This window comes from Erinaceus europaeus, chromosome 20, assembly GCF_950295315.1.
Source record: "Erinaceus europaeus chromosome 20, mEriEur2.1, whole genome shotgun sequence".
In the NCBI taxonomy this organism is placed as follows: Eukaryota; Metazoa; Chordata; class Mammalia; order Eulipotyphla; family Erinaceidae; genus Erinaceus; species Erinaceus europaeus.
In genome coordinates, this window is record NC_080181.1 from 8,670,338 (window position 1) to 8,683,682 (window position 13,345).

Genomic DNA, 13,345 nt, shown 5'->3' on the forward strand with positions numbered 1-13,345 from the left:
GGCCACACACCAGCATTCTGATAATTAATCCGGCCACACACCAGCATTCTGATAATTAATCCAGCCACACCAGCATTCTGATAATTAATCCGGCCACACACCAGGTACCAGGAGCTGTGTCAATTTGCTCAAGTAATAAAAGCAGTCTGACACTGCAGCTGAAAGAACAGTCACCATCTGCCAAAGCTCCCAAAACTCCACCGTCGTTCTCCAAGCCTCACTTGCTCCTCCACTGGCCAGACAGGTATCACAGGGCAGCAGTCACTGTCCTTCCTCCATGACCTGCTGGCACTCATCTCCCCTTTCCTTTTTTTTTTTATTATCTTTTATTTATTTATTTATTGGATAGAGACAGCCAGAAATCAAGAAGGAAAAGGGAGGGATAGAGAGGAAGAGAGACAAAGAGACAGCTGCAGCGCTGCTTCACCACTTGTGAACCTTTCCCCCAGCAGGTGGGGACCAGGGACTCGAACCTGGGTCCTTGCGCATTGTAACATGTGCGCTCAACCAGGTGCGCCACCACTCGCCCCCCTTTTTTAAAATGACTTGTATTTATTGGATAGAAACAGCCAGAAATCGAAAGGGAAGGGGGAGATAGGATAGAGGGGGCTGGGTGGTGCTGCACCCGGTTAAGTGCACATATTACCAAGCACAAGGAAGGATGTGGGTTCGAGCCCCCTCTCCCCACCTGCAGGGGGTCGGCTTCACTAGTGGTGAAGTAGGTCTGCAAGTGTCTGCCTCTTTTTCCCTCTATCTCCCCTCCTCTCTCAATTTCTCTCTGTCCTAGCCAATAAAAAAAATAAAATAAAAGGATAAACTGGCTGCCAGGAGTGGTGGATTCGTAGTGCCAGCACTGAGTCCCAGAAATAACCCTGGTGGCAATAAAACATAAATTTTAGAAAAGAGGGAAAGACACGCTGCCTCACCACTCACAAAGCTTTCCCCCTGCAAGTGGGGACCAAGGACTTGAACCCAGTTCCTTGTGCACTGTAGCATGTGCGCTCAACCTGCTGCGCCACCACTCAGCCCCTCCCTGCCTTTTAGGAATGTGTTGGTGCTTCTGGTTCACAGCTCCCTAGGGGAGGCAGCTCCAGTGGCTTCCAGCCAGCCTTTCCTGCTGCAGTAGTCCTCACTGGACCGGCCAGGGAACTGCCGGAGCATCCCAGCAGGTGCTGAGGACATGTATTCCAATTAGTCAGCTGGGACTGGGTGAAGACTTCATGATGAGTTAGGGGACCTGAGCTCAAACTCCATTGATCACCTGACCTCCATAAGCCCCTGTTGTGACTGCTGGAAAACAGTGGCATTTAGGCTCTCCTAGAATTAGAGTTGATTCAGAATCATGTTCACTATTTCCTTTTCAAAGATGCACCAGCAGCTGGTTAAAAGCAAACACTTTCCCCACCTGCAGGAGGAGAGCCTCACAAGTGGTCAAGCAGGGCTGCAGGTGTCTCTCTGGCTCTCTTCCTATCTATCTCCCCTTTCTGTCTCAATTTCTCTCTGTCTCTATCCAATTATAAAATAAAATAAAAAGATTTAAAAAAAAAAAAAGCAAACACTCTATTGATCCCATGGATCCAGTGGTTCTGACAGGGAGATGTTGCTACACCATCTGTCTGGCCAGGAAGCCCCATGGTGCCCAGGCTGTGAGCTTGTCTGGCACAGGTCCATTCACACTGTAACTTTGGTTGCAAAGCAACAAGGAACCAGGAAAGCCCTTGCTTTACAGTCCAGCATCATCATGGTTAGCAAGAAATGTTCTGCAGGACAGTTCCCAGGGTCCTGGCTAATACCCATCTTACCTTCCTTACCCCTGGTCCTAGGCTAACCACAAACTAAAGAATAAACCAGGAGGCTGGGTGGTGGTACAAATACTAGGTTGAAGGATCTACGCAAAGACCAGGGTTTGAGTCCCCTGCTCCCCAACTGCAGTGGGGGACACCTCATGAGAGGTGAAGCAGGTCTGCAGGTATCTATTCTTCTCTCCCTTTCTATTCCACTCTGTCCTATGGAATATAATAGAATGGGGGGGGCTAAGGAGTAAAAAATGGCCGTCAGGAGCAGTGGATTTGTAGTGCCAACACTGAGTCCCTAAAAGTATAAACCAGTGGGGCGTCCAGGCAGTGACACGCCCAGCTGAGTGCACACAGGGTTTGCCCCTGCTTCCCACATGCAGTGGGGCTGCGTCATGAATAGTGAAGCAGGGCTGCAAGTACCTATCTTTCTCCCTCTCTCTCCTACCCCTCTCAATTTCTCTGTCCTGTCCAACAGTAGTAGTAGTAATAGTAGTAGTAATAATAATAATAGTAGTAGTAGTAGTAGTAGAAAGAAAAGAGGAAAAAGGAGGGGGAATCGCCCCTGGGAGCAGTGGATTTGTAATGCCAGCATTGAGCCCCAGCAATAATCCTGGTGGCAATTAAAATAAATAAATAAATAATCCAGATGGACTTTTAGTTTTCAGTTACAGGAAATTTGGGTTTTTTCCCCCCTCCTTTTTGAAAACGATCTGGAACTTCTCCTAGGAAGATGCATACATGCACATAGATCATTGCAAACCCTCTGAAGGTTATTCATGAACCAGAGCTCAACAGTTCCTTCCTTAACTCTACATAGCTCTTTTAGCTTTTCATGCTGATTCTTTAGAGCAACTTTGAAAGGTCTTTATTTCCTTAAATGGCCTATTTTTCCTAGCTAGAAAGTACAAAAGCCACAATGGCTATTCTTTTAAATTGCATTAGAGGCTTATTCACTTTTCTTTTAATCAACAATAAACTTCAGTTGCTCTTGCAGGAGTGAAGACAATAAGCCGTGCACTCTGCTAGAAAGCCTATGTGCTGGGGTTCCCCCCACACACAGACATTTCTTTCATACTTTTTGGTTTCTGGGCCTCAAAAATAGAGCCACAATAGAAGATAAGGAAGCAATCAAGCTCTTAACTCCCTCTTTCATCATCATTTATCCCCTTGCTGCTGCAAAGGGTGTTTGAAGGTTATGTTCAGGAAAACATTTTTAGCAATCATATAAAGAGCTACCAGTCATCCGCCTTTCCACAGCTTACGGAGACCTGGCACCACTAGATGCATGTGCTTGTCTTGGTCTAATGGTCCCTAAAGGCATTTATCATTATAGACTTTGCCCTGCATTCTGATTATTCTATCTTCACACACGGGCAGAACATCTAGCTGCTCAGCAGTGGACGATCTGCGCTCAAAGAACCTGCTGGGCAGGAAGAGTGGGGAAGCCAAGAGGGAAGGACCAAAACTGCACTTGAGCTAAAAGGTGGCAGCCCTGGAGGCGACACTCTAAAGACAAAGATGTGATCTGACATGTTCATAGCAGTTTTTAAAATAGTTAGGAGTCCTAGGGCTGGGAAGACAGCTGACAATTATGTAAAGCATTTTCATGCTTGAGACTCTGAGCCCCCAGTTCAATCCCTAGCATCCCCATAAGCCAGAAGTGGTCAGTGCTCTGGTTAAAATAAGTAAGGTAGGGGAGTTGAGCAGTAGTGCAGTGGGTTAAGCGCAGGCAGCGCAAAGCACAAGGACCGGCGTCAGGATCGCGGTTCGAGCCCCCAGCTCCCCACCTGCAGGGGAGTCGCTTCACAGGCGGTGAAGCAGGTCTGCAGGTGTCTGTCTTTCTCTCCCCCTCTTTGTCTTCCCCTCCTTTCTCCATTTCTCTCTGTCCTATCCAACAACGACGACATGAATAACAATAACAATAATAACTACAAGGAATAAATATTTAAAAAAAATAATAAGTAAGGTAGATGTGAAATAAATGTTAAAAAAATCCCTGATTATATCTGAACTGGAACAAATAATAAACTAGGAACACCTGATAATGAGAACCTGAGCTATAGCTCTAAAGGCAGTTAGTTCTAAGTGACAACTCTTTCACTATTTAAGCAAAGAAGATGAAAGACTATATTTGAGCTGCTTTTAGCACCTGTGCATTCAGATCATCAATGAACTCCAGGTAACCAGCCAGGATCAGTAGTTATTTCTTTTCTTTATAAATGATCTTTTGCTCCTGGGTGGGTGAACTACCTGCCTTTATTTATCACATGGCATTTGTAACTATCCAGCATTAACAACTGATTTATTTGCTTACTGCTTATCTTCCCTTCTAGAATACAAATTTCACAAGGGCAAGGACTTTGTTATTTCTTTATGTCCCATTCCCAGTACAAAGTAAGAATTCAATAAGTATTTGCTGGATGAAGCTCTAAATGTATGCAATGTAATAATAAATTATTATTATTAAATAATAAATGTATGCAAAAAAAACCCTACAATTTAGTTAGTTATATGTAATGACAGGATGGTTATAACCTATGGTTTTGCAGAGCTAAAAACCGCAGATAAAACTTCAGTTTTCTGTTGAACAGGGAATATTTTCTTTATTAAAATGTTTGATTGATTCACTAGGTTCCAACATGATTTAGTTAACTTAGTAACATTTTACACCAGCAATTTATCTCCAGAATGCATATGCACTCTTATCCCAGAATCAGAGATACTTCACAGACTACTTTGGTCACTTTTCAAAACCATCCTGGGTCTTCCCAGTGTAGACACCTACCTTTAATAAGGGTCAAATACAGTCAACAACACTAACTGAGTGAATGTTTCCTAACTAACCTCTACTTCTGGTTTCCTGTCAGCATGCTTCTGCTTCTTTTCCACAAATATTTTCACTTTAACTAGAGACAATTTAGACACCTTAAGAAAAAAAAAAAAAAAAGACTGTGCATCTCTCCCCTATATATACTATACTATGCTCAAAGAAACACTCAGACCTTCTGAAGAATCACACACCAGTTTCCCTGGTCGTAGTAGCTTTGCAGAATGCTGATATTACTCAAAGTCCGGCAAACGGCTTCCAGCTCACCCTTACAGAACACATGGTAGTAGCGATGAAACACAGGACCCGGGGCCTGGGATCCTAATGGACTAAAAGGAGCGACAGCTTTGTCTTTACCAGGGTTTCCCTTAAGGTGCCAAGGAACCAGAAGGTCTTGAGAGTGAAAGGAAGTCCTATTAGTGTGAACGGGCAATTTGGAAATGGTCACTTTCCCTGACTTACAGTCTTGCTCCAGCAAGTCACTGCCAGAGAGAACAGGGCCTGTGGAGTCCCATTCACTCCCAGCAGACATCTGCTCCACAGGCAGCTCTTGCGCCGATGGGTCATGCTTGATCGCCTCTTCCTTTCCTTGGCTAATTCGGTTTTCCTTAAGGTACTTAGACTTGGTCTTATTATATTCTTGTTCCATTGCCCAAACATATATGAGTGCCTTCCCCCCAGGTCTCAGGAGCCTAGCAAGTTCTTGGAGAGCTGCGACTCTACGTTCCTAATGAAAAACAAAACAAAACAAAAATATGACATTTATCAACCAACAAGAGATACAGATAAGAGACAGGAAAATACAACCGACTGTAGGATTGAAAAATGTATTTATTGGGTGGAGGTAGATAGCATAGTGGTTATGCAAAGAGACTCTCATATCTCAGGCTCTGAAATCCTAGGTTCAATCCCCTGCACCACCAAAAGCTAGAGATGATCAGTGATCTCACGCAAAATATAATATTATATATATATTTCATGGTAGAGAGAGAGAACCAGAGCATCACTCTGTCATATGTAATGCCAAGACAGACTCAGGACCTCATCACTGAAAAGTTCATTCAGTTTATCATCTACGTGGCTGCTAGAAGATTGTTTTTAATGAAGATGAAGGGTCCTGGGAGCTGGGCTATAGTGCACCAGGTCAAATGCACAAGGATCCAGGTTAGAGCCCCCACCTGTGGGAAGACACTTCACAAATGGTGAAGCAGGTCTGTAGGTATCTTTCTCTTTCCCCATCTTCCCCATTCCTCTCAATTTCTCTCTCTCTCTCTCTCTCTCTCTGCGTGTGTGTGTGTGTGTGTGTGTGTGTGTGTGTCTTATATAATAAAAAAGATAGAAGGAAACAAAGAAACAAAAAAAAAAAAGGAAAAATGGCTGTCAGCAGTGATAGATTCATAGTGCAGGCACTAAGCCCTAGCAATAACACTGGTGACAAAAAAAAAAAAAATCTAACACAATATCTCATCACGCACACACAGGGGAGGGAAGGAATCTTTGTTCTCTGATTGAGTGGGAAATAAAGTGTTAATGTAGGCAGAAAGAAATTTTTATTTCTATTATAAAACAGAGGTATGGAGGCCTTTTGTTTTGCCTTGCATTCAGTTAGGGCACAAGGTTTACTGAAATTGCCAGTGACTTCAGTACAGGGTGATCTTATTACTGAGATCAAAAATAAAATCACAGACACCTGGAAAAATAAGGTTTCTTCTTAGGAGAGAAATATTAAATACCATATTCAGTTACAGCATCAATGGCATACCACCAGCAGCTAAATATACTAGTTTTGAAAAATCATAGAAAGAGGGAAAAAGGAGAGGAAGATGAACCTAAAACATCAGGAAGGAGGGTGAGGGCTGAGGAAGAAAGCTGGGGACAGAAACAGAGAAGCAACGTGGAGACTGAGGCGGCGCTCCAGATACCCAGAGCAGATCATCTAAGTCTCTCAGCTAAACTGTGACCCCAAGAGTCTGAAGAAGGCGAAAGAGGAAATAGACTCAGGGTAGGAAACAGGATGAAACACGCAGCAATAAAAGTGGTAAGTCCACCTCCGTGGGACTCTGTAAGCAAACCTTCAACTTCAGTACAGCCCATCCCACCCCACATGCTTGCTTGCTTTTTTTTTTTTTTTTTTTTTTTTTGCTACCAGCATCATTGCTGGTGCTCAGTGCCTGTACTGCAAATCTATGGCTCCTAGTGACCATCTTTTATTTATTTATTCATTTATTTATTTATTTTTCTTGATAGGATAGAGAGAAATTGGGAGGGGAGGGGAGGGAGAGGAAGAGAGAAAGACACTTGCAGACCTGCTTCACCATTCCTGAAGTGTTCCCTCCCCCCGCAACTGGGGAGCAGGGGCTCAAACCCCAGTGCTTGTGCTTTGTAACATGTGTGCTCAACTGGGTGAACCACCATCAGGCCCCCCCCCTCATATGCTTGCTTGCTTTCTTCCTTTCTTCCTTTCTTTTTTTCCACATGCTTTCTTAAGAAAGAAGACAAAGGCAGGGAGATAGCATAGTGGTTATGCAATACTTTCATTCTTGAGTCCCTGAGGCCCCAGATTCAGTCCCTAGCACCACCAGAAGCCAAAGTTGAACAGTGCTCTGGTAGAAAGGAAGGAGGGTGGGTCAATCAAATTGTGTGACAAGAAAAGAGAATGGAAAGAAAGGGGAAGCTGAAAAGCTCAAATAGGGTTCAAATCAGTAAAATCCATGAACATATGCTGCCACTTCAGACACAAATTCCTGGAGAGAGAAAGTACTCACCGTGGTTGCAAAATGGTGAATAACAGCAATGGAGAGGCAGGCATCGCAGGACCCACTGCGGATTGGCACTGCCAGCGCATCGCAGACAAAGGTCTGGAACTGCCTCTCTCTGCAGATGTCCACCAGGCCTTGGCTCCGATCACATCCGATCTACAGAAAGTGACAACTTCATAGCATCATATTTATATGTCATGAGAAATTAAGAGCAGTGGGTTCACTCCTTATCACACAGTTACTAGATTCCAGATTCACTGAGAAATAGTCAGTACAATGCCTGAGGACATCACTGACAGGGCAGTTACCTTGTTACCTTGTCAAGTACCAGACAGCTCCACTGAGCTAAGAGAATAAAACACTAGCTGAAAAGCAACTGTGAGGGATATGAGAGGTTCTAGTTGGCATCTAATTGATTCTCTTTCAGAATCTTTTTTTTTTTTGGTAATGTCACACATTTAAAAATGGAAATTATCCTACAGCCATAGATATTTCATCCTTTTTGGAAGAGTCATAAGTACAAGGATCTATGCCCTCTCCTATATAAGCTACACTGACAGCAGCAAAATGGTCGCCGCTTCGTTCCTGCTTCTATAAAAGCTGTTTAATATGTTACCTGCACAACCTTTAAAATTCCAAAACAAAAAAGTAAAATAATATTTCATTTGTTAAAAGATACTGAATCTTCCTGCTAAACATCTAACATGTGCATGCATCCACACTCACACAAACACACACACTCACGCACACGTGTAAATATAAAGAATAATGAGGGGCCGGGTGGTGACACACCTGGTTGAGCACACAGGTTATAGTACACAAAGACCTAGGTTTGAGTGCCGGTCCCCACCTGCAGGGGGAAAGCTTTGCAAGTGGTGAAGCAGTTCTGCAGGTGTCTCTCTCCCTCTCTATCTCCCCCTTCCCTCTACATTTCTGGCTATCCAATAAATAAATAAAAATGAAATTTAAAAAATATATAACGAGGGGGCCAGGCAGTAGCGCTGCGAGTTAAGTGCACATGGAACATAGTGCAAGGATTCACACAAGGATCCTGGTTTGAGCCCCCGGCTCCCCACCTACAGGGGAGTCGCTTTACAAGCGGTGAAGCAGGTCTGTAGGTGTCTATCTTTCTCTCCTCCTCTCTGTCTTCCCGTCCTCTCTCGATTTTTCTCTGTCTTATCCAACAACAGTAACAACAACAATAACAACAAGGCAACAAAAGGGAAAAAATAAGACTCCAGGAGCAGTGGATTCTTAGTGCAGGCACCGAGCCCCAGCAATAACCCTGGAGGCAGAAAAAAGAAAGAAAAAAATACATATATATATAATAAAAATCAGAAGGGAAGCTTCATGAGTGGTAAAGCAGTGCTGTAGGCATCTCTCTTTCTCTCTCAATTTCTGTCTGTCCCATTGATTAGAAAGGAAGAGAGGAAGGGAGGTCAGGTGAGAGGGAGGGGGATAGGAAGGAAGAGAGAAAGGCAGAAGAAAGAAGGAATAAAGTGGGGAGTCGGGCTGTAGCGCAGCGGGTTAAGCGCAGGTGGCGCAAAGCACAAGGACCAGCATAAGGACCAGCATAAGGATCCGGGTTCGAACCCCGGCTCCCCACCTGCAGGGGAGTCGCTTCACAAGTGGTGAAGCAGGTCTGCAGGTGTCTATCTTTCTCTCCTCCTCTCTGTCTTCCCCGCCTCTCTCCATTTCTCTCTGTCCTATCCAACAACAACAACAATAATAACTACAACAATAAAACAACAAGGGCAACAAAAGGGAATAAATAAATAAAATAAATATTTAAAAAAGAAGGAATAAAGTGTTGAATTAAAAATTTGAATTCAAAAATTCAAAAATATAAAATGCTGTTCAAGGAAAGCTTGCAGTGCAGCCAGACCTCCCTGTGGGAATGAAAGTACTGACAGGAGTCAGCAGCATCTTTCCATCTGTTCCATCTTTTCCTGCCCTGAGATGGTTGCTCAAAATGCATACCAATGCCTCTGCTCCATGCAGGCTGCTGCCTCAACAGCTTAAACATCTGGCAGGCCTTCCTTTTGTCGCATGCTTTCATCTTAGTTATCAAAATAAAAACTCCAGCCAGATTAGTAGCTTCCATGTATACACGCAACCTTCCTTAGAGGTGAGACGAAGCAGGAGGTCCTACAAACAGGACAGAGGAAGCAATGCATGCAGATTCCCACTGATAAAACAAATGTAGATGATGAAGAACTGGTGTATTTGGAAATTTCTAATCCCTCTACATATAGTACTTGAGTCATCTTCAGATTAGTCATTTATGTGTCTATTTATCAAGAAGACATTTTTTCCTACTGCAACAGGATAATGCTATCTTCATAACTAAATGCCCTTGATTCAACCTAGTCCCAACTGTCATAAATAATGCCTAACTAGATGAGGTCATGGGTTATTATGACCAAGGAAACAGATCTTTACCAAGAAACATTTTTAGACAGTATCACAGACTGAAACACTGGAAAATATCCCTGTCTTTTACTGTAATTAGAGTTGTAATTTTAAGTGGAAACATAAAAACCTATCTCCTTTCAACATAAAGAAATGATGGAGGAGGGGGGAGTCTGGTGGTAGCGCAGAGGGTTAAGCGCACTTGGCGCGATACACAAGGACTGGTGTAAGGTTTCCAGTTCGAGCTCCGGCTCCCCACCTGCAGGGGAGTCGCTTCACAGGCAGTTAAGCGGGTCTGCAGGTGTCTGTCTTTCTCTCCCCCTCTCTGTCTTCCCCTCCTCTCTCCATTTCTCTTTGTCCTATCCAGCAATGACAACATCAATGAAAATAATAATAAGTACAACAATAGTAAAAAAACAAGGGCAACAAAAGGGAAAATAAATAAATATTTTTAAAAATTTAAAAAAGAAAGAAATGATAAGGGTTAGGAATATTATGCAAAGAATTTGCTTTAGTAGATAACAGGTTCTCACTAACACTCTCTCCCTCGCTATCTCCCCTTTTCTCTCAGTTTCTCTTACAAACAAAAACAATGTAGAACAGGAACAGTACTAAGCCCCAGTGATAACCCTGATGGCAACACCAATAAATATGCAAATGAATAAATAGAAAGAATGAATGGGGGTCTGGTGGTGGTGTACAAGGTTAAGCACACACTGGACTCTCAAGCATGAGGTTCTGAGTTCAGTCCCCAGCAGCACATGTACCAGAGTGATGTCTAGTTCTTTCTCTCTCTCTCCTCCTATCTTTCTCATTAATAAATAAATATTTTAAAAAGTGAATGAATGAATGAGTGAGTGAATTAATGAGACAGGTGGCCCAGGAAGTGGTGTAGTAGATGGAATGTCTGGCCTGTGAGCATGAGGTCCTGAGTTTGAACCCCAGCATCACAGGTGCCAGATAACATCATCTTAGCAAAATATAAAGGGGGAGAGGAAAAATTATATATATTAATAATGGGATGACTACAATTATCTACTTATTTCTGGTTATAACTTTTTTTCATGACCTAAAAACATAAGCACGTTATATAGAGAAAGGTTCTAATAGCCCTTACAAATAAAAGAAAGCTAGAAGTCACAATTACTTGCCATATATAACTCCTTATTGATGCCAAGATACTTTCCATTTCCACATCCAATATCAGCTACTAGTGAACCGTTTGGCAGAGAGTTTAAGAACTCCACGATCTGCGGCCATGGAGTATGCCTCGTACTACTGAAGTGCCCAGCAATCTCTTCATAAACTTGATGGACATAGTCTCGCTCTAGTTGTAAAGCTTCTTTTTCACTCTCTGGAAATGATGGGGCAGTCTCCTTCCTCTGTCTGTCACAGACCAAATGGTAACCTAGTGAAAAAAAAAGAGTCAATATAAAACTTTCATTTTTATCCACTGTTTCATAAATTACTATGCTTTCTCAAGAAACATGCCCAAAAGGTGGCACAGTGGGTAGAGTACATATCTTGGATGCAATAAGAACAGCTTCTGTGGGAGTCGGGCTGTAGCACAGCGGGTTAAGCGCAGGTGGCGCAAAGCACAAGGACCGGCATAAGGATCCCGGTTTGAACCCCGGATCCCCACCTGCAGGGGAGTCGCTTCACAGGCGGTGAAGCAGGTCTGCAGGTGTCTGTCTTTCTCTCCTCCTCTCTGTCTTCCCCTCCTCTCTCCATTTCTCTCTGTCCTATCCAACAACGACAACAACAATAATAACTACAACAATAAAATAACAAGGGCAACAAAGGGAATAAATAAATAAAATAAATTAAAAAACAAGGGCAACAAAAGAAAAAATAAATATTTTTAAAAAAAGAACAGCTTCTGCATAATATTCCTGGCACCACATACACCAGAGTGATGCTCTAGCCCCCCCACCCTCTCTAATAAATACATCAAAAAAAGAAGAGGAATAGGAAGAGGAAAGAGAGAAAGGAAGGGAGGGAGAGGTAGAGGGAAAATCAACCCAAATTTGGTGACTAGGGGTGAACAGGCTCTGATTTATCTTTTTTTCATTGTTGTTGCTATTGATGTCATCGTTGTTGGATAGGACAGAGAGAAATGGAGAAAGGAGGGAAAGACAGAGAGAGAGAGAAAGATAGACACCTACAGACATGCTTTACCACCTGTGAAGCGACTCCCCTGCAGGTGGGGAGCTGGGGGCTCGAACAAGGATCCTTACGCCGGTCCCTGTGCTTTGCACCACCTGTGCTTACCCCGCTGTGCTACCGCCCAACTCCCTGATTTATCTATTTTTTAAAAAATAGCTCTAAGGGAGTCGGGCAGAAGTGCAGAAGGTTAAGCACACACTGCACAAAGCGCAAGAACGCAAGGACCGGCATAAGGATCCTGGTTTGAGCCCCCAGCTCCCCACCTACAGGGGAGTCTGCAGGCATCTCTCTCTCTCCCCCTCTGTCTTCCCCTCCTCTCTCCATTTCTCTCTGTCCTGTCAAACAACAATAACAACAATAACAGTAACAAGGGCAACAAGAATGGGGAAAATGGCCACGAGGAGCAGTGAATTTGTTGTGCAGGCACCGAGCCCCAGCAATAACCCTAGTGGCTGTGTGTGTGTGTGTGTGTGTGTCCCCTCCACCTTGCACAAGGGAAGCATCACTAATGGTGAAGCAGTGTTGCAGGTTTCTCTCTCTCTCTCTCCCTATCTCTCTCTTATTTATTATTGGATAGAGACAGAAATTGAGAGGGGAGCAGAAGATAGGGAGAAAGACAGAGAGACACCTGTAGCCCTAATTCACCACTTGTGAAGTCTTCTCCCTGCAGATGGGGACCAGGGGGTTGAACCTGGATCCTTGAGCACTATAAGGTGAGTACTTAGCCAGACGTGGCCGGTTAACATCTTATATTGGTTAGATGAGAATCACTATCAGACTCACTATCATACTACATTACATACTACAACTGTAAATACAATTACAATTACATAAGCCCAAACTGGTCTTAGTAAAAACCTATGCTCTTGGGTAGTACTGTGAACATCAGTCAAGGTTGGAGTAAGTCTTATCACTTAACAGAAACATTTGCATAATAAAACTGGATTGTCTGCCCAACTAGCTTTCTAAGCTAGAGAACAGGAGGCAGGCTTTCTTTTTCTCTGCTGTTAAATCTACAATTAGATACCGATTAAATACTAAACTTTTTTTTTCTTGTCTGCCCAAGCCTCACGCACCTCATACATTCCACAGCTCCCAGTGGACTTTTTTCTCCTTTTAATTCCAGATAGAGAGACAGACAGAAGGAAGGGAGAGAGGGAAGGAAGATGGGGAGATGGAGGAAGAGGGGGAGGGAGAAAGAAAGCATTGCTCTATCTTTCAAGAACTTTCACCTGCCATCATGTATGATACTCTTACATGGTGCTGGGGACTCAAAACCAGATCCTTGAGCATGGGAAAGTGTGAGCTATCTCCCAAGCTTTAGAAATACTTTATCTTATTTTATTTATTTATTTATTTCCCTTTTTGTTGCCCTTGTTTTTCAT

At 43.3% G+C, this 13,345-nt stretch overlaps 1 protein-coding gene across 2 annotated transcripts in view; it reads right to left on the reverse strand.

Annotated features, from left to right (window-relative positions):
• Positions 1-4,372: 4,372 nt before the first annotated feature.
• Positions 4,373-13,345, reverse strand: part of ALKBH8 (alkB homolog 8, tRNA methyltransferase) — a 37,477-nt gene continuing 28,504 nt past the window's right edge. For both annotated transcript variants that reach the window (XM_007520640.3, XM_060179796.1), the window contains exons 10-12: positions 10,946-11,202; positions 7,389-7,538; positions 4,373-5,350 (exon numbers count right to left, since the gene is read on the reverse strand). In XM_007520640.3, the coding sequence (XP_007520702.1) occupies positions 4,793-5,350; positions 7,389-7,538; positions 10,946-11,202 (965 nt within the window). In that variant the 3' untranslated portion in view covers positions 4,373-4,792. The remainder of the gene's footprint in view (positions 5,351-7,388; positions 7,539-10,945; positions 11,203-13,345) is intronic.